The following is a 26,255-nucleotide window of genomic DNA, read 5'->3' as shown; positions in this document are numbered from 1 at the left end:
GGCTGCACTGGACACAGTCCGCAGTTACCTCGCCGGGTTCCCGACCACTGAGACCACATGTCAACCGCGCGGTCCAGGAACCCGGCCCATAGGGAGCAGAGCATCGAGGGAGGGCCTTCAGGTGATGTCCTGAGGCCGTCCCAACGGCGTGCACACAGATGCTGCCCTTTTGGAGGGGGCGGAGCCTGTGAAAACCGGCACCGCCCCCAATTCCATTGTAAAAAAGGATTCTCTGTACAACCGCCGATTCCGAAATTGCCGTCGGGGAACGGAGAATCGCGCCCCAGAGATTTAAAGTAATTGGCAAAACAACTAAAGAAGGTATGAGAAATTTCATAACGCAGAGCTGAGAGGCACTCCCTCAGAGTGTGGTGGAAACAGATTCCACTGTCCTTTTCAAAAGGCAGTTGGGCCTGTACTTGACGAGGACTCATTTATAGGATGAAAAGAAAAAGCTGGGTTGCGGAACAAAATTGGATAGCTGCTGCAAAGAGCTGGCATAGACACAAAGGACCGAATGGCCTCCTTTTGTACTATAAGATTCTGTTATTCTATTCAATGATTCTGAGTGGAGCTCCCCATTGGAATGTGAATTGATGACTTTAATACTCTGTATTATCTAAATTCTTGCTGCTGGGTGTGTGACTGTAACATGTTTCTGATGTGCGACACCTATTTGGCAACAGTGTGAAAGCTGTGTGTGTGTGTGTGATGGATATCCGAGTTAGGGAACACTATGCAGATGTCCGAGTTCGGGAACACTATGCAGATGCCCGAGTTAGGGAACACTATGCAGATGTCCGAGTTAGGGAACACTATGCAGATGTCCGAGTTAGGGAACACTATGCAGATGTCCGAGTTAGGGAACACTATGCAGATGTCCGAGTTAGGGAACACTATGCAGATGCCCGAGTTATGGAACACTATGCAGATGTCCGAGTTGGGGAACACTATGCAGATGCCCGAGTTAGGGAACACTATGCAGATGTCCGAGTTAGGGAACACTATGCAGATGTCCGAGTTAGGGAACACTATGCAGATGTCCGAGTTAGGGAACACTATGCAGATGTCCGAGTTAGGGAACACTATGCAGATGTCCGAGTTAGGGAACACTATGCAGATGTCCGAGTTAGGGAACACTATGCAGATGTCCGAGTTAGGGAACACTATGCAGATGTCCGAGTTAGGGAACACTATGCAGATGTCCGAGTTAGGGAACACTATGTAGATGTCCGAGTTAGGGAACACTATGCAGATGTCCGAGTTAGAGAACACTATGCAGATGTCCGAGTTATGGAACACTATGCAGATGTCCGAGTTAGGGAACACTATGCAGATGTCCGAGTTAGGGAACACTATGTAGATGTCCGAGTTAGGGAACACTATGTAGATGTCCGAGTTAGGGAACACTATGCAGATGTCCGAGTTAGGGAACACTATGCAGATGTCCGAGTTAGGGAACACTATGCAGATGTCCGAGTTAGGGAACACTATGCAGATGTCCGAGTTAGGGAACACTATGTAGATGTCCGAGTTATGGAACACTATGCAGATGTCTGAGTTAGGGAACACTATGCAGATGTCCGAGTTAGGGAACACTATGCAGATGTCCGAGTTAGGGAACACTATGCAGATGTCCGAGTTAGGGAACACTATGCAGATGTCCGAGTTAGGGAACACTATGCAGATGTCTGAGTTAGGGAACGCTATGCAGATGTCCGAGTTAGGGAACGCTATGCAGATGTCCGAGTTAGGGAACACTATGTAGATGTCCGAGTTATGGAACACTATGCAGATGTCTGAGTTAGGGAACACTATGCAGATGTCCGAGTTAGGGAACACTATGCAGATGTCCGAGTTAGGGAACACTATGCAGATGTCCGAGTTGGGGAACACTATGCAGATGTCCGAGTTAGGGAACACTATGCAGATGTCCGAGTTAGGGAACACTATGCAGATGCCCGAGTTATGGAACACTATGCAGATGTCCGAGTTATGGAACACTATGCAGATGTCCGAGTTAGGGAACACTATGCAGATGCCCGAGTTAGGGAACACTATGCAGATGTCCGAGTTAGGGAACACTATGCAGATGTCCGAGTTAGGGAACACTATGCAGATGTCCGAGTTCGGGAACACTATGCAGATGTCCGAGTTAGGGAACTCTATGCAGATGTCCGAGTTAGGGAACTCTATGCAGATGTCCGAGTTAGGGAACACTATGCAGATGTCCGAGTTAGGGAACTCTATGCAGATGTCCGAGTTAGGGAACACTATGCAGATGTCCGAGTTAGGGAACACTATGCAGATGTCCGAGTTAGGGAACACTATGCAGATGTCCGAGTTACGGAACACTATGCAGATGTCCGAGTTAGAGAACACTATGCAGATGTCCGAGTTGGGGAACACTATGCAGATGCCCGAGTTAGGGAACACTATGCAGATGTCCGAGTTAGGGAACACTATGCAGATGCCCGAGTTATGGAACACTATGCAGATGTCCGAGTTAGGGAACACTATGCAGATGTCCGAGTTAGGGAACACTATGCAGATGTCCGAGTTGGGGAACACTATGCAGATGTCCGAGTTAGGGAACACTATGCAGATGTCCGAGTTAGGGAACACTATGTAGATGTCCGAGTTAGGGAACACTATGCAGATGTCCGAGTTAGGGAACACTATGCAGATGTCCGAGTTAGGGAACACTATGCAGATGTCCGAGTTAGGGAACACTATGCAGATGTCCGAGTTAGGGAACACTATGCAGATGTCCAAGTTAGGGAACACTATGCAGATGTCCGAGTTAGGGAACACTATGTAGATGTCCGAGTTAGGGAACACTATGTAGATGTCCGAGTTAGGGAACACTATGCAGATGTCCGAGTTAGGGAACACTATGTAGATGTCCGAGTTAGGGAACACTATGCAGATGTCCGAGTTAGGGAACACTATGCAGATGTCCGAGTTAGGGAACACTATGCAGATGTCCGAGTTAGGGAACACTATGCAGATGTCCGAGTTAGGGAACACTATGTAGATGTCCGAGTTAGGGAACACTATGCAGATGTCCGAGTTGGGGAACACTATGCAGATGCCCGAGTTAGGGAACACTATGCAGATGTCCGAGTTAGGGAACACTATGCAGATGTCCGAGTTAGGGAACACTATGCATGATGTTTTATGTACCTTAACTGATATCCATGTGGCCAATAATCTATTGGTATCTCATTTAATTGTTCCCTAGGATATAGCTGCCAGTGAGAAGAAAAGCATCCACTACCTGAAGCTGAGCGCCCCCTGGGATGTGCTGGTGTATTATGCAGAAGAGCTGTCTATGAGGGCGCCTCTGCAGGTCGGAGGAATACTTTCATATCGCAAAACACTTTCAACCACCAACGTTTCACTGACATTTTATATGACTGCATAGGGATCTCAAAATAAGCCGTGTACATAGGAAAGTGCCAGCTTTCCCTTCCAGCCTAAACTGAGGTTGCTTATCTTACAATAGAGTATTTATGCAAATTGATTAACAAGCCTGCTAAAAACAGCAGATGGAGCATTTAAATTTGTCGCTTGCTTCACTTGCCTCTTCCCACCCATCAGTAAAAAAACAAATGGTGCAGTTCCCTTACTCGCCAAGACTGTGGTCTATCTGTGTCACTCCAAATTTGCTCCACCTGTCCTGGCTGCCTCTGGCTTTTGTTTGGCACTTTACTGTTTGGCTTGTTTTGGTTATCCAGCATTGTGTTTGTTTCCTGTGTATGTCTTGGATGAATCACTAGCTCAACATTTTTCATGTTACTCGCAGGCACAGCCCAATCCCTGTATGAATTCGTCTGAGACAGTCCTGAGGAAATTGAACATCCCCAACATCATGTCCGAATATATCCCCAACAGGCCAGTGGATTACTATACCTGTCCTTTCCGCAAATCCAAGCTGGACAAGTAAGTAATCACAGTAGGGGTTGCTCCATTTGTTCCCCCGCCCAGCCCCCCTGCAAGGGAATTACTGTGTGTTGGTGCCTCTGTGCATCATAGAGCCTCTAACAGAGGTGAATAGGGAAGCTGGAGGAGGGGCAAACAGCATGAATAACAGTGGGTGGAATTAATTTATTTACTTGCAACTGGATATATGGTCCAAGGTTTCTGACCAGTCAAAGATTTTCAGTATAGCTCCACCTACAGTGTGAATTTTAGGGGGAGTGTGTCCTTGAGATGATCATTACGATAGGTCTCTACCTATAATAGAATGCTGATATGTCCCTTTTCAGAGTGAATATGTGGTCAGTCCCAAAGCCCTAGAATTAATACTTGTATTTTAAACTTGTGCTTGTAATGAGCAGCTGACTTTGGCTGAGCTAGCATGGAGAGAAAACAATTAGCACTGCTGCCTCACGGCGCCGAGGTCCCAGGTTCGGTCCCGGCTCTGGGCCACTGTCTGTGTGGAGTTTGCACATTCTCCCCGAGACTGCGTGGGTTTCGCCCCCACAATCCAAAGATGTGCAGGCTAGGTGGATTGGCCTCGCTAAATTGCCCCTTAATTGGAAAAACTGAATTGGGTACTCTTAAATTTATTTTTTTTTAAATTTTTTTAAAAAGAGAAAACAAGTGGTACATTACCTCCAAGTGGAGCTTTTCTCCACAGCACAGAGCAAATCCAGGCACACATTTACATCTCAGTTGTTAATTCCAACAAAAGTGTATGGTGAAGGAATAAGTGTGAAGCTTGTCTTTTACCTTAAACTAGTTTATCCTCAGAACAGCTCAGTTTAGTAACAGCCTCCTCTCCCTTCCCCTTCCAGCTGTTTTGGAGGTTGAGCCAATAATCATCACATGTCTTTAACAATACAATTAGCTTAACAATGTCATTACCAAAGGGTTCATTTGATGACTGACGGGTTCCAGAGCAGCTTTGGTAAAGTTTACTAAGTGGAATCATAGAAATCTATGGCACAAAAGGAGACCATTGAGCCCATCATATATGTGCCAGCTGAAAACCCTGCCTAATTCCACTTTCCAGCTCTTGATCCATAGTCTTGTAGGTTATGGCATCTCGAGTACGTGTCTAAGTACTTTTTTTTTTAATAAATGTTTTTATTGTTATACACACACATTTAGAGGAGAAGGGCACACCCCAACATAAAAAAAAATACAATAACATATGAAATGGAATAACTGGTGGGGTATTGTGCACCAGCTCGACAGCGGTATCTCTGTACATCTGTTACTTCTTAAACGTGATGAGGGTTTCAGTGTCCACCACTCTTTCAAGCAGTGAGTTCCAGATCCTCAAGTTCCCCCCGGGTGAAAAATAATCCCCCCAATCTTCCTATCAATTACTATTAATCTAAGGCCCTTGGTTATTGACCTCCCTACTAAGGGAAATAGGTCATGCCTATCCACACTATCTAGGCCCCTTATCATTTTTATTTTATTCATTCAAGGGATATGGGTTTTCCTGGCCGGGCCAGCATTAATCGCCCTTGAGAAAGTGGCGGTAAGCTATCTTCTCGAACCACTGGAGTCCATGTACATACACCCACAGTGCTGTTAGGGAGGGATTTCCAGGATTTTGACCCAGCAACAGTGAAGGAACAGTGATATACTTCCAAGTCAGGATGGTGAGTGGCTTGGAGAAGAACTTGCAGGTGATGGTGATCATAGAATTTCCAGTGCAGAAGGAGGCCATTCGGCCCATCGAGTCTGCACCGGCTCTTGGAAAGAGCGCCCTACCCAAGGTCAACACCTCCACCCTATCCCCATAACCCAGTAACCCCACCCAACACTAAGGGCAATTTTGGACACCAAGGGCAATTTATCATGGCCAATCCACCTAACCTGCACATCTTTGGACTGTGGGAGGAAACCGGAGCACTCGGAGGAAACCCACGGACACAAGGGGTGGTGTTCCCATGTGTCTGCTGCCCTTGTCCTTTTAGAAGGTAGCGGTTATGGATTTGAAAGGTGCTGTCTAAGGAGCAATGGTGAGTTCCTTAGAACATCTCAATGTAGCTGAGGGCCATGCACGGGAGAAAACACATATACGAAAGGCGAGCTTTGTCCAATCAAGATTCCTTTGGATTGTTTAAGATAGTTTTTCCACCTCCAAACATTATATTACATGGTGAGAAATAATCCTTTGGTAGCTTTGACGAGTGTGTGCTCAGTAGATCGATACACCACAGGGTGTAAATTCTGGTCCCTCGAGTGTGAGTCAGAATGAGGAAAGTAGAAGATTGAGGAGTTGTCCCCAAGTGTGTGAGAAAAAGAGGACCAGGACTGCTCCTGTCAGATGGAGGCACAGGTTTGAAGGCTTCATGAACTGGGGAAAAAAGAGCTCGGATCGCTTTGGATGCTACGCCTTTGAAGATGTTTATGACCTGTTTTCCACTGTGTTTTAGGATAGTACTGGTTAACTATTGTAAATGGACAATAATTCTAAGTCAACAATGTTATCTGCGTATACAAACTGCACCTAAATCCCATCTTTCCCAATCGCCGCAAGTTGGTACCCATGAAGAATAGAGGGCTAGATTTTCCTCCACCCTCCCTGACGCCAAAATCACGTTCGGTGATGGGGCGGAGAATCCGTTTTCGCGCACGAAATCGGGCCCGGCACAGGTTTCGCAATTCTCCGCCCCCCTGAAAATCGGCGTACTCGTGGAAGACGCCGCGCCGAGTATCCACCGCTTCAGGCCATTGCCTGAGGCCCACCCCGTGATTCTCCGTCCCCAACCGGTCGAATTCCCAACGGCGTGGCTCTAACATGGTCCTGCCGTCCGGGAACCTCGCGAGGCGACTGCGGATTCAATCCAGGACCGTCACAGTCGGGGAAGGGCCAATTGGCGGGCAGGGGGAGGCTCCATTCGGGACTGGAGGTTACGTGTGCGGATGGTCCCGGGCGAGCGGCCGATGCGGGCACTATTTCAGCGGTCCAGGCCCGCAGGCTGAGTCCGCCATGGAGCGCGGCCACTGGAGGCTGCCGCCGTGAGCATGGGCCCCTGAACCAGAAGTGCGGGGGGCGGTATTGGCAGCCAGAGCTGCGATCTCTACAGCAGCTGACTGCTATCCCCCTGCAAGATGGTGCATCTGTGGCCTTTTGAGACCAGTCATGAAAACCAATCTCAATTGGTGATTTCAATGTTCTTATTCAGACTTTGGTACCATACAGCACTTCAAGACCAAATTACCTTTTCTCTCTTGTTTAATAGGTTTTTGGGAAGCAATAATCATGAGACGTACTTTACTAACACACAGCGGCATCGGATTGTAAGTCTTGTTTAACTATGTGAACGTAAAAGTGCAGCGACACAAGTATGTGTGTATGTATGTGAGATATGCAAGCATTTCTAGGCATGTAAAAAGGCCAGTAGCCCCCATAATGTACTATATAAGCACCACCTTTTTAACATATCCGTCTATCCTTTTCTGTCAATTGTTTCATGAACGCATCTGTATTCACCTTCCTTGGGAACTTATTTATTTGAGTTCTTTGCATGGTGCACCTTTGCCTCCCCTTCATTATGACCACCTCAAAATTTCTACCTCCACCATGCCAAAATTGGATAGTAAAGAGGCGAGCTTTGTCCAATCAAGATTCTTTTCCCTCTCGGGTAATTTTCTTAGAATGCATAGGATTCCGGCAGCTTGTGCTAATAACATTAACAAAGTAAGAAGTCTTACAACACCAGGTTACAGTCCAACAGGTTTGTTTCAAACACGAGCTTTCGGAGCACGGCTCCTTCTTCAGGTGAATGAAGAAGAAGCAGTGCTCCGAAAGCTCGTGTTTGAAACAAACCTGTTGGACTGTAACCTGGTGTTGTAAGACTTCTTACTGTGCTCACCCCAGTCCAACGCCGGCATCTCCACATCATGGCTAACATTAACAACGGCAGAGACCTAGGGTGCGATCCAATTGCCACACTGCTCCTGGAAAACAGCTCGCGCAGCGCAGCGTGGCTGATAGAAGCCTGGAAATACTGTTCCTGGGATCTAGCCGACTCGCAACACCTTCCGAGATCCAGAGTGAGCTCCAACGCAATCCCGAGGAGCACCCCAGTGTACAAAACGGAGCTATGTGCAGCCTCGACCACATATTCCCTGCTGAGGCCCCTTATTTAAAGTGGGTCGCATTGTATAGCCATGTGTTTCTTGACTCTGTGAGCGCCGGGAAACATGCGGCTAAATGTGCTCACTATGGGACTTTGTTCCCAATTAGTTGAATCGAGCGCCTAATTTCAGGCCAGCCTTACGCCTCTTGGCTGGAGTGTAGATTCCATGCGCAAGCACCCGTTGCAGACCCAGAAACGGGTATAAAGGAATTTCTAACCCACAGCAGCATAAACTCTTCTTTTCCTTTTATAGACACTGTTGGCTGGTAATTTTTCCCTCTCGGGTAATTTTCTTAGAATGCATAGGATTCTGGCAGCTTGTGCTAATAACATTAATAAAGACACAGACCTAGGGCACGATCCAAAACCTTTTCTCAATCACGTCATCGCACAACAATCACCAAGCAGGAATGTCCCCTTCCAGTCGGGGAACACTTCAGTAGTCAGGGACATTCGGCTTCCATTCTTCGGGTAAGTGTTCTCCAAGGCAACCTTCAGGACGCACGACAACGCAGAATTGCCGAGCAGAAACTGATAACCAAGTTCTGCACACGTGGGTACGGCCTCAACCGGGACCTTGGATTTATGTCGGATTACATTCACCCCCCACCATCTGGCCTGGGCTTGCAAAATCCTACCAACTGTCCTACCACCTCTTTAACCTGCTCCATCTGGACCTGTAAAAACGTAATTACCTGCAAATATTCGCATTCAAAGTATCGTCTTGCAATTTTGACTTTGTCTACATATGTTTCTGGAACCTACCTCTTCATTCACCTGAGGAAGGAGCAGTGCTCCGAAAGCTAGTGATTTGAAACAAACCTGTTGGACTTTAACCTGGTGTTGTGAGACTTCTTACTATTCATAGACACTGACTGAGCTTCTGTGTACTTTGAACATGACTGTTTTCATTCTTAACTTCCTTTAAAAACTCCCTATAACTTAAATTCTGGTCAACTAGAATTTTCTTTATTACTTTCCTCTGTGCCCCCTTGAGGGAATATCGGATGTGGAGTCTGACAGTCTGCACCATGCAGAAGGATGTTGCGTTGTCTAATAATTTGCCAGGGATATTGAAGTGAGCAGCATAAATGAGTTCAAGAGTTAAGTTTGTGGAGAGAGAACGAACTGATGGATCATGAGAAAGTGGATAGATAAGTTTGTCTGCGTGTTTCCTGGTGCTTGCAGGCAGCGCTGAGAAACATGAGGCTATAAAATGGCACCCGGGTCAGATACGGAGCCTCAGTGGGGAATGCGCGACTGTGCAAGGCACCCTGGCTCGATCACCACCACGCAAACAAAATGCCAGCTTGGCACCTTAGCAGTGCCAGGTGAGCACCCAGGTGGCACTGACAGGCTGGCAGTGGTGCCTAGGTGTCACCAGCAGTGCCAGGGCATGCACCTAGGGGTGTCCGTTCCCCTGGGAGACTCCTATGTGCGCTGTTCCCTCTGGTCCCCATTTGTGGAGATCAGAACTGAACAGCGCCCACCTAAGGTCTCCGAGGCAAAGAGGATAATAATTTTTAAATAATAATCTTTATTGTCACAATAGGCTTACATTAACACTGAAATAAAGGGATAGATCCCAATGCCTCGGGAATCTGCACATTTAAATGAGACTAGCTATCTCGCTCTAATATGCAGATGTGCCCAAAAGTGATCCCACCCACAATGGGCCGCATTTACATCGCAAAGTCTCACAAGATTGCGTTAGATCTCGCGAGGCTTTGAGAGCCGGGTAGATCCCGAGAGCGGGGTCTCCCAACTTCTATCGGCCACACTGCGCCGTGGTGCACTGTATTTCAGGCGTAGCATGGTTGTTCAGTCGCACCCATTTGTGTATTAGTATTGGATGATGATTTGGGGTTAAGGTGAAGCGGTACTCTGGTATAGAATGTCTTTTTGAGGTGCTGAATGGGGTATTGGTGGAGTTGTTCAAGGTTGGACTGGAGTATTAGGAAGGGATGCAAAGTAGGCAGCACGAGGCGCCGCGGTTAGCATTGCTGCCTCACAGCGCCGATCCTGGCTCTGGGTCACTGTCCATGATGTGGAGTTTGCACATTCTCCCAATGTCTGCGTGGATTTCGCCCCCACAACCCAAAGATGTGCAGGCTAGGTGGATTGGCCACACTAAATTGCCCATTAATTGGAAAAATGAATTGGGTACTCTAAATTTATTTAAAAAAAGGAAAGGACGCAAAGTGACAGTGGATATTTGAAATGTAAATGAAAAATGAAAATCGCTTATTGTCATGAGTAGGCTTCAATGAAGTTACTGTGAAAAGCCCCTAGTTGCCACATTCCGGCGCCTGTTCGGGGAGGCTGGTACGGAAATTGAACCATGCTGCTGGCCTGCCTTGGTCTGCTTTAAAAGCCAGCGATTTCGCCCATTTGGTGGAAATTATTTGGTGGAAACATTTGAGAACTCTGCATTGAGATGTCAGAGGGGCATTGAGTTAGGGGTATTGTTCTGGTCTGTGATGTGAATGGATGTTTAGTGAGTCACTGGATCTTGCTATGTTTCAGGTGTATGAAATTCTAGCCACAACTGTGTACGGGAAAAGGAAAAGAGCAGAAATTGGGATTGATCGCTTGTTAAATGAAAGAATCTTTGCTTCTGCCTTCCCACTCCATGAGGTAAGATGTACTGGGATAAAGATAAAATGTGTTTTCTGTGACAGATAGGAGGCTATGGAATAGGGTAGTCAACAGCGAGTGATTGCCTGTCAACTGCAGGCTGCATTTAAGTCCGGTCATTACTTCCATAGCTAGTCCTTGCTCTCTGTCTCTCTCTGTGTGTCACCATCTGTATTGATACCTTTTGTATTGTTGTGAATTGGATCTCTCAATACTCATGTATTTATCTGTTGGTGTATCTTGTGCTGCCTGTAGGGCCCATATGAATTACCAGAGTATGACATACCTCCAGAAAATCTGAATCCAAGACAAAGTTTGTACAAGTACTGGGCTCGTTGGTCCAAGTGGTATAAATATCAACCGCTTGATCATATTCAAGAATACTTTGGAGAAAAGATTGCCATTTACTTTGCTTGGCTGGGTAAGTTTCCTTGTTCTATGGTTCCTTGTGTAAGGTATGACTACGAAACAGTCAAGAGGCATATATCTATAACAGTGGTCCCAATTGTGCTTTCCCTCTGTTTCTCAACCGGGCCAGGTCTGCGATGGGTACAATTTCAACAATAAATATATATATTGGAGTTAAGCAAGGCAGTGTGAGTGAAGGTAACATTTCTGTCACCATGCTCAACAAATGGCTCTTGGGTGTTAATTCTTACTTATGGAAACTAAGCATCATCAAACTTTTCAAGAGTGCGCATTTTCACAGATCTGCTTACCCCTGGCAGCATCATTCAGTTATTATTTGCATTTAGGGGCAGCACGGTGGCACAGTGGTTAGCATTGCTGCCTACGGCGCTGAGGACCCGGGTTCGAATCCCGGCCCTGGGTCACTGTCCGTGTGGAGTTTGCACATTCTCCCCGTGTCTGCGCGGGTTTCGCCCCCACAACCCAAAAAGATGTGCAGGATAGGTGGATTGGCCACTCTAAATTACCCCTTAATTGGAAAAAATAATTGGGTACTCTAAATTTATTTTTTTTTAAAGAAAAAAAGAAAACAAAAAATAAAAAAATAAAATTATTTGCATTTAGTACAGAGAGAAAAGTTGAAAATTAAGAAGGTGAGAGTGCGATGGAAATCAGGTGGAACTCCTTCACCCCAAGGAGAACGCTATTGAAGTTGTCAATGAGACAATTAGATGAGGGTTTGAAGAGAATGGATATGATGAAAATGTATTGGGAGGTACAGTGAGAAGTGATTGAGGAATACGATATGCCATAAGTGCCTGCCTTTTCTTTCTTATATCCCAGAGACCACATAGACCATCTTGATTTGATTTGATTTATTATTGTCACATGTATTGGTGTACAGTGCAAAGTATTGTTTCTTGCATGTTATACAGACAACATAGGGAAGGAAGGAGAGACTGCAGAATATAATGTTACAGTCATAGCTAGGGTGTAGAGAAAAGACCAACTTAATACGAGGTAGGTCCATTCAAAAGTCTGATGGCAGTATGGAAGAAGCTGTTCTTGCGTCGGTTGATACGCAATCTCAAACTTTTGTATCTTTTTCCTGACGGGAGAAGGTGGAAGAGAGTATGTCCGGGGTGCGTGGGGTCCTTAATTATGCTGGCTGCCTTTCCAAGGCAGCGGGAATTGTAGATTCTTTAGATTCATTGTGACTTTTCCTGAAAGCATTGGCTGATTTCATATGGTGAAATTCTTCTTCTTAGACAGACCCTTGGAGTTGCAGACGATTTGTTACCATAAGAATAATGAGTTCTCAGGAGACTGAGGAGTCCAATGCGTGACCTCCAGTGTCTGTCACAGGCGGGGCAGACGGTGAGGCAGACGGTGTTTGGAGGCACGAGTGGGTGGTGTACAAGTCGCCATGTGCTCCTTTCATTGTTGATGCAAGCTTTAGCTTACTCTCGGTGATGAAACTTGAGCTGTTTAGCTCTTTCCCGAACAGTCTTGGGCCAGGGATTCCCAGGTGTCGGTGGAAATGTTTTTCCAAGGAGGCTTTGAGAGTGTCCTTGAAGCGTTTCCTCTGCCCGCCTGGGATTCACTTGCTGTGTCGAAGCTCCGAATGGAGCGCTTGTTTCGGGAGTCTCACATCAGGCATGCGGACGATATGGCTTGGCCAGAGGAGCTGATCGAGTGTAGTCAATGCTTCGATTTTAGGGATGTTGATCTGAGCACGAACACTGACGTTGGTGCGCCTATGCAGTCAATGGGATTGCAGAGTCTGGTGGTATTTCTCCAGCGTTTGGAGGTGCCTGCTGTACATCGTCCAAGTTTCTGAGCCGTATGGAAGGGCAGATATCACTACTGCTCTGTAGATCATGAGCTTATGTCAGGTCTGAGGTCCAGGTCTTCAAACACTCTCTTACTCAGGCGACCGAAGGCTGCACTGGCATACTGAAGGTGATGTTGAACCTGATCATCGATGTCTACCCTTCTTGACAGTAGGCTTCTAAGGTTGAAAACTTGTCCACATCGTCCAAGGCCTCGTTGTGGATTTTGATAGCTGGTGGCAGTGCTGTATGGCAGGGGCAGATTGGTAGGAGACCTTTGGTGAAATTCTGGGGAAAACGGTGTGCCATTTGTAAATCGGTGGATTTCCTCTGGTTGTATTAACCATTAACACCTGGCTATGTTTTGACATTAAACAATGATAAGAGCACTTGGGGAGTTTGCCACATTTAAATATCTACAATGGGACTTTTTACCTCTTTCTCTTCAGGTTTTTACACTACTTGGCTTCTCCCTGCTGCTCTCGTTGGGACTTTTGTTTTCATCTCTGGAATGATGTCAATGAATACGAACTTGCCAGCGTAAGTCAATGAGTGGCAGAAACTTCACAATTACCAAACTCTATATAGTTACCAGACAAAACAGCCTCATAATTACTGAAAGGTACAAGTCTCACAAGCATTGATTCTAAATGAACCCCGATTTTCCATAATTTACCACATGTTAAGGCTGTGGACTACTGAACCTTGATTTAAACCAAGGTCTCCCTGGTTTAGAACACTTGGATTTTTGAATGTGTTCATAGTTCATGAAGTGCGATGGAAAATGTAGAACCCCAATAAACATGAATTTTGTCCAATTAAGGGGCAATTTTAGCGTGGCCAGTCCACCTACCCTGCACATCTTTTGGGTTGTGGGGAGAATGTGCAAACTCCACACGGACAGTGACCCAGAAAGGGGAATTTTTGAATGATTATTTTCACAATCTTTTCTCATCAAAAGATTTCAATAGTTTTCCTAGTTCCAAAGTCTTTGGGGAGCCTGTGAATTCATGAGAGTGATGATAATTGAATCACGGCAGATGACAGAATGGAGTAAATGCATTTGAGATACTGATGGAAATGTGAATTAGGGGTGGTGGAGAAATTATCAGACAGAGGTTTAGTATGAAAGCAGCAGAATGTAATGCAAACTCTAAGAAGGTCAAAAGCAAGGTTCTATAAATTCCAACTTCACATCTTTAATTAGATAAATAGTAGAGTTGATTTTACTGGAAGAGCCAGGCGGGTTTACTGGGTTGGCTAGATTGCTAGAGTGAGGTGCAGAATGAGACCAACAGCAAGGATTTGATCCCCATATCGATTGTGGTGGTAGCTCCTGGAAGCCTCCCTCTCCTTGCCTCACACTTAATGTGGAGTATTGCCCCTCAAGCATTTACCTCTCTTTGATGGAGGCAGCTGCCTGCGGTACTTTGTGGACTATGGCTAATTACCTGCAGTGAGAATGAAGGCAGGTCACCGTCAGAAATTTATCAAAATAGCCCGAGTATGTGACTTGATTAAATGGATGATGGTTGTGGTGAATGTAACTTGGTAATTCACACTGTATCTTTGTAAGCGCAGTAGTGTTATCCGACCACTAGGGGGAGTAGCTCTGGGAATGCTCAGGAGTTTGTACGGGGCTCCACCCTTGGCTCCGCCCATGACTCCTCCCCCTTGTACTGCTGTATAAATACCCTTGTCCAGAGTCAGCCTGCAGTTCACCGAGAGTTCATCAACGGGTAACAGGCTGACTCTGTAGTAAGTAGATTAAAACCACTGTTCATATCGGAAAGCACGTGTCTGGTGAATTGATGGTTCCATCAATGGTAGAGTGATGGATTTTGCATGTGAATGCTTTCAAAAGGTTTTTGATAAAATTCCTCAAGACTTTAAATGCAATCTCATGGAATCGAGGAGGACGTAGTGAATGTTGGTAATAGATGTGATAAATGTTTGGGAGGGCTGATTAGATCAGTTGGTTCGACAGCTAGCATGTGGTTCAGAATAACAACAGCAATGTGGGGTTCAACCCTGTTCCAGTTGATTTAGACTTGGGGCGGACCTCCTCACCCAGCCCTGTAATAAAGCCATAGTATAAGCTGTGGGTTGGCAACTTTGATTTCTTAAGGATTCTATCAGGAACAGAAGAAGAAGAAATGTTGTTATTAATTAACTAATTAATAGAAAGCTTCACTGAATAGCATTTGCCGTGGAGAATTGTAAGGAAGGCTTGTAAGATGAGGAAACATAATAACACCATAAAGGTTCTATATTTATCAGAGACAAGATTCAGGTGTGCTGAATTATCAAATGTTGAAAATATTGGGCAAGTAGAATAAGAATCTGAGAATCGGCCAGGTAACTCAGTGGACATGTGCACTGCTCAGAGTAGAGCCAATTCAAGCATACCAGGAAGCCGACATTGTGACTCCCAGTTTGTGCTAAATTAGCTAATTTGATGGGGAGGCAGCGTTGAAGTGGCATTGTCGCTGGATTAGTAATCTGGAGACCAGGGGTAATACTTCAGTGACCCAGGTTCGAATCCCACCGCCAAAATCTGGAATCGAAAGTCTAATGATGACCCATGAAACCATTGGTCACTAATGTCCTTCAGGGAAGGAAATCTGCCAGCTCGGCTGTCCTTATCTGGTCAGACATGTGACTCCAGATCCACAACAACGTGATTGACTCTTAAATGCCCTCTGAAATGGCCTAGCAAGCCACCCAGTTCAAGGGAAATTCGGGATGGGCAATAAATGCCGGCCCAGCCAGTGACACCCACATCCCATAAATAAATAAGAAAAAGCTAACTCATTAAGGAAAGAGGATGCTACAATTTGCCTCAAAGCTCCTGGGGCGAAGAATACCAGACCGGGACCCTGCTCCTGATCATTACCTGGCAATCCCAGTTGGCTTTGTGTGCTTAAGTGTATACATATCAGGTGAGGATAGGTTTTGAAATGGTTGAATGGGCACCATGGTCAAGTAACCCGCTCTCGGGGCAGCACGGTGGCCTAGTGGTTAGCACAGCTGCCTCACGGCGCTGAGGTCCCAGGTTCGATCCCGGCCCTGGGTCACTGTCCGTGTGGAGTTTGCACATTCTCCCCGTGTCTGCGTGGGTTTCGCCCCCACAACCCAAAAAAATGTGCAGGGTAGGTGGATTGGCCACGCTAAATTGCCCCTTAATTGGAAAAAATAATTGGGTAATCTAAATTTTAAAAAAAGTAACCCGCTCTCAGTATTTAATCTTGCGCGTGTCGATTGGCCATTTCAGTGAAGTGCCCAAGAGTGGCTGCTGTGGAAGTTGTACACCAGGTTGGTTCATTATCTCAGGAAAAGTTGCAAGAAAACTTTGTGGGGCAGTGAATCATATGGGGGGAAAAGGGAAGGATTTAGTCCATGTTACCAGTTACTGTCCCTTGTTGATTAAGAACCGTGCAGAATATGCATGTAATGTGGCTGCCTCATTACGCTGAGGACCCGGGGTTGAATCTCGGCCCTGGGTCACTGTCCGTGTGCAGTGTGCACATTCTCCCCGTGTTTGTGTGGGTCTGACCCCCACAACCCAAAGATGTGCAGGGTAGGTGGATTGGCCACGCTAAATTGCCCCTTAATTGGAAAAAAATGAATTAGGTACTCTAAATTAATTTTTTAAAATGCATGTAGTGTGAGAACGAGACTGTGCACTCAGACCTATGGATTGATCATGTGTTTTGCTTCTTGCAGAGAAGAGATTTGTAACATCAGCAACTATTACCGCATGTGTCCTCTCTGTGATACCTGTGACACCTGGAATATTTCTGAGATCTGTTCCATAGCTAAAGTAAGTCTGCTAAAACTATGGTTATTATTTATATCCATTTGCCACCGTCAGTGGCACAGTGGTTAGCACTGTTGCCTCACATCGCCCGGGACCCGGGTTTATTTCCGACCTTGGGTGACTGTGCAGAGTTTGCACTTTCTTTTTGTGTCTGCTCGGCTTTCCTCCGGGGGCTCCGGTTTCCTCCCATAGTCCGAAGATGTGCATTGAGGTAGATTGGCCGTGCTAAATTGACCCTTAGGGTCCAAAGATGTGTAGGTTATGGGGTGACCGGGTTAGAGCAGGGTAGTGGGCCTAAGTTAGGATGCTCTTACATAGGGTAGGTGCAGACCAAATGGCCTCCTTCTGCACTGTAGAAATCTATGATTCTATGGTTCTATTTGCATGGATATGTTTATATCCTGGTGCATGTGGTTGTTCAATTACCTGCTTTTGTACCATCATTAGGTCAACTCCACACAGAGTCTTTTGGCTCCAAGTATTCTTTTTTCAGTATTTTATTTTATTGTGTGCTGTCAGTCCCCAAGCTTTTCCTGTCTGTGTCCATGAAGCATCTTAATTGTAGAAATATCACAAAAGGCTAATTGTTGCCTGAGGACAGTCTGGTGATGAATAAATAGCAATCTACTTGTCCATGTAGGGACACGAATAGCCCATTTTGCCCTTGAACATGTTCCATCATTCAGTGAGATCATCGTTGATCTATGACCAAACTCCATACAAGTTCCACAGGACTACCCTATCTGTGAAACAGTACAGAATCCCTCTAACAGCAGGAATGGACTCACTTGCTAGGTGGACATGCTGGTTGTTGCCTGCCACTGGAGTTCTCTCTCACTCCAAACAAGGGAGGAGAAGTGTGAGAAAGCGTGAACATGAAGGAGGTTTGTCTATCCCTCATTGCTGCCCTTTGTTTCATCAATGTAGATTGTGAACCCATTTACCTCAGCTACTTCCTGTGGCACTGTGTTCCACATTCTAACCACTCTCTGGGTGAAGAGGTGTCTCCTGAATTTCCAATGGACTTGATTAGTGACCATCTTGCATTTAAAACCCTGGATTCCCCCACACGTGTACACAATCCGTAATTTTAAAGACCTCTATTATATCGTCCCTCAGCCTTCTCTTTTCTAGAGAAATGTGCCCCAGCCTCTTCACTTTCCTGATAGTTATAGCTTCAGCATTGGTCAATATAACAGAGTTCAGTTATAACCATAAGATCCATTCCTTAAAGATTTGCACTCTTAATGAGAAATAGGGTAACCCTGATTTGTCTTTTGTTGTCTCATCACTTCTGATCCCTGCAGCTGGGTTACCTCTTTGACCATTCTGGCACTGTCTTCTTCAGCATCTTCATGTCTTTCTGGGCAGTAACCTTTCTGGAGTACTGGAAGCGGAAGAATGCCACTCTGGCACATCACTGGGATTGCATAAACTTTGAGGAAGAGGAGGTGAGGCTAAAAAAATTTTAAAAGTTGTATCCATTGATTCAGTCTGTAAGTTCAGTCCTGTTTTGTTTAGGTCCAAGATCCTTGAAATCTTAATTGTCCTTTAAATCTTCAAATCATATACAACTTCAACATATATGCTGATAGAAAAATTGTAGGTAATTATTCATATCTTTTGAGATGATTTGAATGATGCGAAGCCAACATGAAAATCATCCCAATGGAAGAAAGGTGCAGTAGGCTCGTGGATGGGTGTTTGAACAGCCACTGTGTTCCTGAGCACTAGCTTATTCTAAGCAAAAGCACTGTAAGTAAGATTAAAAACATTTTGCAAAGTGATAATAACCGGAAGTGGTGGCTGACAATATTGTGCGAGTGAAATAGTTTACTTTCCGATAGCTAAAGACAGCTGGTGTATTCTGGGAGCAGCGTACTGACTCAAATTTACACTAAGCATTGCATCCAGGAGATGATAGTTGGGACTTTCCACTCCCGACTGTGTCGGGAGGGTTCAATAACGGGAATGGAACGTCGGGAACATCATTTGAATATATTAACATATAATTCTCAGATCCCTACCCCTGAATCTTCTCCCCGCCCCCCCTCCCAATCAGATAATCCACCCATAGTGGTGTGGTGGCAGAGTGCTGTGAATCTTGATTGGTCTCCCAAGGCCTCTCCCTGGTGAACAGACCTCCCAGGGGAGCTCAGGTGAGTGCAGTGCTCTGGGGAGAGGGTCATGCCCTGGCACTACCCCCTGGCACTTCGGAGGCAGAAGTACGGTGGGGGTTCCAGGGTAGCTCCTTTGACCTCTCTGCGCTGGACTGGCCTTTAAAAATGGCGTCCCAGGGGCAGCACGGTGGTGCAGTGGTTAGCACTGCAGTCTCACGGCGCCAAGGTCCCAGGTTCGATCCCGACCCTGGGTCACTGTCCGTGTGGAGTTTGCACATTCTCCCCGTGCTTGCGTGGGTTTCGCCCCCACAACCCAAAGATGTGCAAGGTCGGAGGATTGGTCACGCTAAATTGCCCCTTAATTGGAAAAAATGAATTGGCTACACTAAATTAATTTTTTTTAAATGGCGTCCCATCCTCGGCAGACTAAGTTGCTAGAGGCTGCCCCGCTGGCGATATGTTGTGGGACGCACCCCTGGAAGTTTGTTTTCAAAGTCTCAGACTAAACGATGGAGAAAGCCTCCATTGCTCTCGGCGGCTTCAACGCCGCTTTTCCGCCCGACACTGGCTTTTGCCAATCTCTGGGGAAAATCTCGCCGGATGATCCAACCAACCTCTCCAAGTGCAATAAACATGATCCATTGGGAAGCACTTGGGACCCTTCGGTGAACCAAATGGAAGGGGCAAATGGCACCAAGAAGGCAATAAAGACAAACTGACATCATTTATAATTTTTTTACAATATACCTTGTAAGGAGAGGAAATGATTCAGCCAGATCCAGAAGCTGAGTGATGAGAGAATTTGTATATGTGACTGCCTCCACTAGTGCTTCCAAAGTAGGAAAGAAGAGAGTAGGTACATGACTTTGTTTAGTTATTGTTTGGCTGTGTTCTATTTGCTGGCAATGGTTTTGCTATCAAATGCCAAGGTTTGGACCACTGTTAACATTCACTGATTACTTATGCCATTATTTTTCAATGCTTGTAAGCAGAAATGGCACTGGGTATTAACAGCAGGGTGAAATGAAGGGCGATGACACCAGACCTCAGGGAGTTACGGCCAGCTACTCCGATCTACTTTCTAACAACAGCTCTTTTCCTGCAGGAGCGACCCAGGCCTGAGTTTGCAGCAATGGCTCCAATGATGGAACACAATCCAGTAACTGGGGTCAAGGAGCCGTATTTCCCAGAGAAAGACCGTCTGTCCCGAATCATCACTGGATCGATGGTTATTATAATTATGGTGAGGGGGGGAAGATTTATTAGAAAGAATGAACCTTTAAGTGCTTCTATCTGTCCAATACTGGGTTCCAGACTCAGACTTGTGGGCATTGGCTTGCCAAGAATTAAGGACTTTCATTTCTGACAATCCTTCTTCAATTGCTGGTGGAAGCCTGTTCAGAAACTCGTGAAAATGTGGACAGGCCTGGCAAGCAAGCAACCAGGGAAATAGTGGCCGTTCTTCCTGCCTGCTGCACATATTTCTGTTGTTGTACTGCAGAGGTGGATTTTCCCAGAACTGCTGGCAACAGAGCCACCTCACTTAACCAAAGCTGGGAGTGGCATCAGAATCGGTATGAGAAGTAAATGCCTCAACTGACACCACAGTGTATGAATAATACCATCCTTGGAATGTTAAAATGGAAGGTGGAGCTTATGTAAATAAGTATAGGGAAGCGTTTGAATTACTTCTCTTCCATTTTCTTTGCCACAAATCCACTACAATTCTGCACATGCTCTTGACAATTGAGTCACAATAGTTTCTGATCCCCAACACAGTGTCCGAGGCAAAGATAAGCAATTTGACCTCTTTCGTGCTCATTCAGACTAAGACAGTGCTGGGCGTAGGACAGTTTTCACCTTGTGTTTCCATTATTGGGAAAGAACACTCTTGGTTTAAGGGATGCATCATGAGTTGTGCATACTTATTGGGGATGCTGCAGGGTATTGGTTTGTGTTGGATTAAGGAGAGTGATAGGACGTTTGGCTAAATGGGAAGTGTTGGAGGCTTGTTGGGCTTGGGTGGTTTAAATTGGTCTCTTATTTCATGCTTCTAATAATTTTGAGGAAATGCTAAAGGTTATTTATGTTCCCTCCTTCAATCCTCCCTTTTTGGCGTTTCATATCTCCTCTCCACTCTCTTTTCTCATTCACTTTCTCCTTCTTCTACCTTCCTTTCCCTCTTCCTTGATCCTCCATTTCTTATTCCCTTTATCTTACTGTTACTGTCCTCTCTGCCTATCCCTTGATTCTGCCCGTGATCATCACTCTTTCCAATTCACATATTTCCTGCCTGGCCCAGCTGTGCGTAGTGATGATTTTCCTGGTGACGGTGATCATGTATCGTGGGATTATCAGTGTGATGATGTACCACACAGGCAACACTATTCTAATGACCCAGGTAAGAGAAGAATAACCCACCCTGTGTGTTAACTGCTGTGCGTTGTTTAAAACAGTTAGAACCAATACGGCGTGTGCAGGTACCCACGTGCATTAAGCTCCCCTGCAGGAGCATTATTCTGCATTGCACCTGACTGAGCGTGTGTGATGGGACAGTGTCGAAGGAGCTTTACTTTGCATCTAACACATGCTGTACCGTACCATGTTGTGCTTGGTGGAACAGTGCAGAGGGAGCACAATTGTGCATTTAATCCATGCCGTTCAACAAAGGAGTAAATGACCAAGGCCGACACCTGGTATTTAAAATGGAAGGTGCTGCATTTATCTGCACTTGCAGTATCAACAACTTGCACTTAATGTTCCACTTTTCAGGTGAACAATGCTGCATAAGTTAGCATAGTGACAACAATGGCAGAATTACGAGACTGGAGATTTTGGAGGGATGATTGATGAAAATGGATTTTGGTGAGGTTTTTAAACGCGGCCAGAGATTAAAAACGGACTTGGGAGGGGGTAGAAGAATGCAAAGAGAATCTGACAAGAGAAGGAAGAAGCACAGAGGCCGGAGTCTGAGGCACGGTGGTCAATGAGGAAACAGGGCTGGAGCAGATTTCAGGGATAAAATGAGGTTGGGGCCTGGCTATGAAGGCTTTTTGTGGATGTATAGAAGGGTTGTAAATTGAACAGTTTGAGGCAAAGATAGTGTGTACCACTTGCATGAGAAAACTTTTAAGGGCAAGCCACCTGCGGTGGTAGATTGGACAATGGAAATGCCCCTGCCTTTGGGTAAAACACATGGCCTCGAGATTAAACATGCAGATCTGCAGTGGAGAACTGGTGGAAGATTAGTCTCTTGAGGTTGGGTGGTCATTAAGTTTTGCTTACGTATGTAACCTATTTTCATGTGTCAACTGCTCTGTAATCTGGCTCACTCTTGCTAAGAATAAATGTCACTTCTGACATTTTCCCACTATGGCAACTCTCGATTCATGATATCCAGATTTCATCTCCAGGCAGAAGATCCTGCAGCTTCTTAAATCTTTGGTGCAAGGTGGGGCTCCTTCGAATATTGCAGCTGCAAGTATGTGCTGGTGAGATCACCAAGACAGCCCCTCTCACGCAGAAGTAATATCCAATTTTCTCTCCCCCCCCCCCCCCCCCCCCCCCCCCCCCCCCCCAATGTGCTAACTGTTTTTGGGCAACAGTCCCACAGGTGGAGGCAGCCCTCTGGTTCCTCATCCACTTGTCTATTCTTCATGTATCGTTGTTACGTTGCATATATTGAGGCTGTACTCCGTGTGTTACTTTAATCCCTAACAGGCTGGAAACATTGCAAACATCAGTAGCTCCTTGGTAAACCTTATACTCATCCTGTTGATGGGCCAGGTCTACACTTCACTGGCAGAACAACTCACCAGATGGGGTAAGGAAACTATCTCAAGCCATTAACACAGTGAATTCAAAATCAGACCCTATTGAGTTTAAATATGTCAATGACTCTACCCCTTTCAGTTGGCTCTTAAGACACAAGTCAGATTAAACTCGGTCACATGCTTTCAACCCCTTTCCCCATTATAGATCCCGAGTGACACCATGCTTACAATTACACTCTAGATTGTAACTGTGGTAGGGTGTTGGATGCAGTTCAAACCTTAGTAAAGATTTCATAATCTTAAGTAGGCTAACTGTATGTATTTGTTAACTGTAAAAGTTTTGGACCTATATGCAGCATAGGGTTCACGCTATGAGCAGTCTCCATATTTGTATGTGCACACAGCTCTGTCCAACACTCGTTACGGACGCCTGATCAGCTCTCAGCAGTGGCTAAGATACTGGACCAGAGCCGCAACGGTTTTTTAAGTTTTAATGCGCTGCGGAGAAATTGATTTGTTCCAGGAATGATAACATAATAAACAGGGGTGGCTATTTTCGAAACAAACTTTATTAAAACAAAAGAAAAAACAATATTTCAACTTTTAAATTTCAACCTTAACAATAACAGATTACATGTAGTTTATTAATTCTAGCACACGAGTTCTGATTAAATAGCACATCAAATGAAAATGCAGCTCTCATTCCAGTTACACAGGTAGGCAAAGATGATGCTTGCATTTACGAAGCAATATTTTTTCTGTTAGTGACGTTCTTTCAGAACCCTTTTCAGAAGCCTGTCTCTGGGACAGTTTCCACGACCTCTCTCTGTGGTGGTCAGATTATCCTCCCCACCAGTTCAAACAGGATTCTTCCTCTCTCTGAGCTCCACCCTGCCCCTCAGACAAAGGTTCTCTGCTGGAATATCCAGACTTGAACCCATTATCGTTATCTTGGCTGTCTGATTTCCCATTCCCATTTATACAAAAGAACAAATGCTATTGATATGCAACTAACCTCCCATTATGGACAAAATATTAGACTCTGTAATGGGCTAATTGCTGGTCAAACAAGAGTGCCCCAAAGGACAATGGTTCTTGAGTGGATCATCCTGGCTGAACAGGGACAGCCTATGTATTCCTATGAAGGAGTTTAAGTCTGAATGGGACAATGTAACTCAGGCCAGATGTGGGCGTATCCCTCTGACTCCATGCTAGCAGTTTTTCCCTTAATCTATTAACCTCTACATTGCCTACTATATCTTCGATACCATTTCTGGACCCAAGTTGCTAATATCTCCATCTTGTGACACACTAGATGGACGCTTGAAAGTGGGTCATGTGTTCTCTTACACCAGTGTGTAGGCAGTACTACATTCCTGTACTCAGTCCCACGTTAGCTCTGCATGTGCCGAGGGCAGCACGGTGGCCTAGTGGTTAGCACAGATGCCTCACGACGCTGAGGTCCCAGTTTCGATCCCGGCTCTGGGTCACTGTCCGTGTGGAGTTTGCACAGTCTCCCCGTGTCTGCGTGGGTTTCACCCCCACAACCCAAAAATGTGCAGTGTAGGTGGATTGGCCATGCTAAATTGCCTCTTAATTGGAACAAATAATTGGGTAATCTAAATTTTTTTTAAAAGCTCCGCATGTGCCAGACTTATACTACAGTGACCAGTTCCCATTGGGTAGATCATTAATTAAAAATGCTGTACGATGAGAAATACGGCCCTGATCTTTCAGAAATCTCAAGGAGGAACTGGTGGAATTAAGACTGAAAAGGTCAGTGAAAAATTGAATTTGCACAAGTGTCACATGTACAGTATGTTTGCAGAGGGCCAGGTTACAGAATTATGGAATTTACAGGAGGCCATTCGGTTCATCGAGTCTGCACCAGCCCTTGGAAGCCCACATCTCCATCTGTACCCAACTTACCCTTTTGGATACGAGGGAGCAATTTATCATGGCCAATCCACCTAACGTGAACATCTTTGGACTGTGGGAGGAAACCGAAGCACCCGGAGGAAACCCACGCACACACAGGGAGAATGTGCAGATTCCACTTCCACACAGGCAGTCACCTGAGGCCGGGATTGAACCCGGGACCCTGGAGCTGTGGGGCAATAGTGCTAACCATTGTGCCACTTCTGATATTACGATAGAAGGAAGGTCATTGATGACGCAGCTGAAAATGGTTGGGTCGAGTACACTACCCCGAGGAGCTCCTGCAGTGATGTCCCAGGACTGAGATGATTGACCTCGAACAGCCACACTATCTTTCTTTGTGCTCAGTATGACTCTAACCAGTTTTCTTCCAATTCCCATTGACTCCAGATTTGCTAGGGCTCTTTGATGCCACATTTGGTCAAACGCTGCCTTAATGCCAAGGACAGTCACTCACCTCATTTCTGAAGTTCATTTATTTTGTGCATGTTTGAACCAAAGCTGTAATGAGGTCAGGAAGTGAGTAGCCCTGGCTGGACCCAAACTAAGCCAGTGAGCAGGTTATTGCTGAGTAAGTATTGCTTGATAACACTGTTGATGACATCTTCCGTCAATTTGCTGGTCACTGAGAGTAGATCAATGGGGCCGTCATTGGCTTGGTTGGATTTGTCCTGCTTTCCCTGGACAGAAGTTTGTTCTGGTTTTTTGTCATCTTCTTCAGCATTCACTCCCTCCATCACTGGCGCACAGTAGCAACAGTGTTTACGATCTACACTACCAACTCTTACCAAGGCTTCTTTAACAGCATCTCCCAAACTTGCAACCTTTATCACTTGGAAGGACAAGGGCAGCAGACTCATCACGACTTAACCAATAATTTGTATAAAGAGCCAGATGTCTGCATTTAATTCAACAGAGAATTGATAAGCAGCCGTCCGTCACTTTGCTTCTCTGTGCCAACGGCATGGTGGCACAGTGGTTAGCACTGCTGCCTCACAGCACCAAGTTCGATTCTGACCTTTGTGTGGAGTTTGCACATTCTCCCCGAGTCGGCTTGGGTTTCCTCCCACAGTCCAAAAATGTTCAGGTTAGGTGGATTGGCCATGCTAAATTACCCCTTAGGGTGGGGGATTGGGCCTAGGGTAGAGTGGTCTTCCCAAAGGTCAGCGTAGACCCGATGGGCCAAATGGCTTCCTTCTGCACTGTAGGGATTCTATGATTCTACATTTACCATCACTGTCACAAAATCCTGGAAACTCCTACCGAACTGTGCTGTGGATGTACCTTCACTACACGAGTGTAGCAGCCCCAGAACGAAGATGATTCACCGCCACCTTCCCAAGGGCATTTAGGGGTGGGCAATAAACACTGGCCTTACCAGGGATGTCCGCATCCCATGCACAAATAGGAAAATGCTCACATGTTCATCCATGCACCCAGGTTACATATTGATACTTGTTTTTCTGACTTTTTTCAGAGATGCACCGCACACAGACGCAGTTTGACGATGCTTTCACCTTTAAAGTGTTTGTGTTCCAGTTTGTGAACTTTTATTCCTCTCCATTCTACGTGGCATTTGTCAAAGGCAGGTGAGTGAAAAATGTAAATAAATAGTT

The 26,255-nt window shown here is 45.7% G+C and overlaps 1 protein-coding gene across 3 annotated transcripts in view; it reads left to right on the top strand.

The window, feature by feature from the left end:
* The window catches only part of ano11 (anoctamin 11), a 69,893-nt gene that overhangs the window by 19,663 nt on the left and 23,975 nt on the right, over positions 1-26,255 (top strand). For all 3 annotated transcript variants that reach the window (XM_038773129.1, XM_038773130.1, XM_038773131.1), the window contains exons 4-15: positions 3,245-3,352; positions 3,809-3,945; positions 7,212-7,269; positions 10,638-10,748; positions 11,004-11,169; positions 13,438-13,528; positions 16,715-16,811; positions 18,116-18,259; positions 20,034-20,171; positions 21,231-21,329; positions 22,649-22,751; positions 26,117-26,228. In XM_038773129.1, coding sequence (XP_038629057.1) covers positions 3,245-3,352; positions 3,809-3,945; positions 7,212-7,269; positions 10,638-10,748; positions 11,004-11,169; positions 13,438-13,528; positions 16,715-16,811; positions 18,116-18,259; positions 20,034-20,171; positions 21,231-21,329; positions 22,649-22,751; positions 26,117-26,228 — 1,364 coding nt within the window. The remainder of the gene's footprint in view (positions 1-3,244; positions 3,353-3,808; positions 3,946-7,211; positions 7,270-10,637; positions 10,749-11,003; positions 11,170-13,437; positions 13,529-16,714; positions 16,812-18,115; positions 18,260-20,033; positions 20,172-21,230; positions 21,330-22,648; positions 22,752-26,116; positions 26,229-26,255) is intronic.

This window comes from Scyliorhinus canicula, chromosome 16, assembly GCF_902713615.1.
Source record: "Scyliorhinus canicula chromosome 16, sScyCan1.1, whole genome shotgun sequence".
Taxonomy (NCBI): domain Eukaryota; kingdom Metazoa; phylum Chordata; class Chondrichthyes; order Carcharhiniformes; family Scyliorhinidae; genus Scyliorhinus; species Scyliorhinus canicula.
This window is presented reverse-complemented; position numbering and strand designations above follow the sequence as displayed.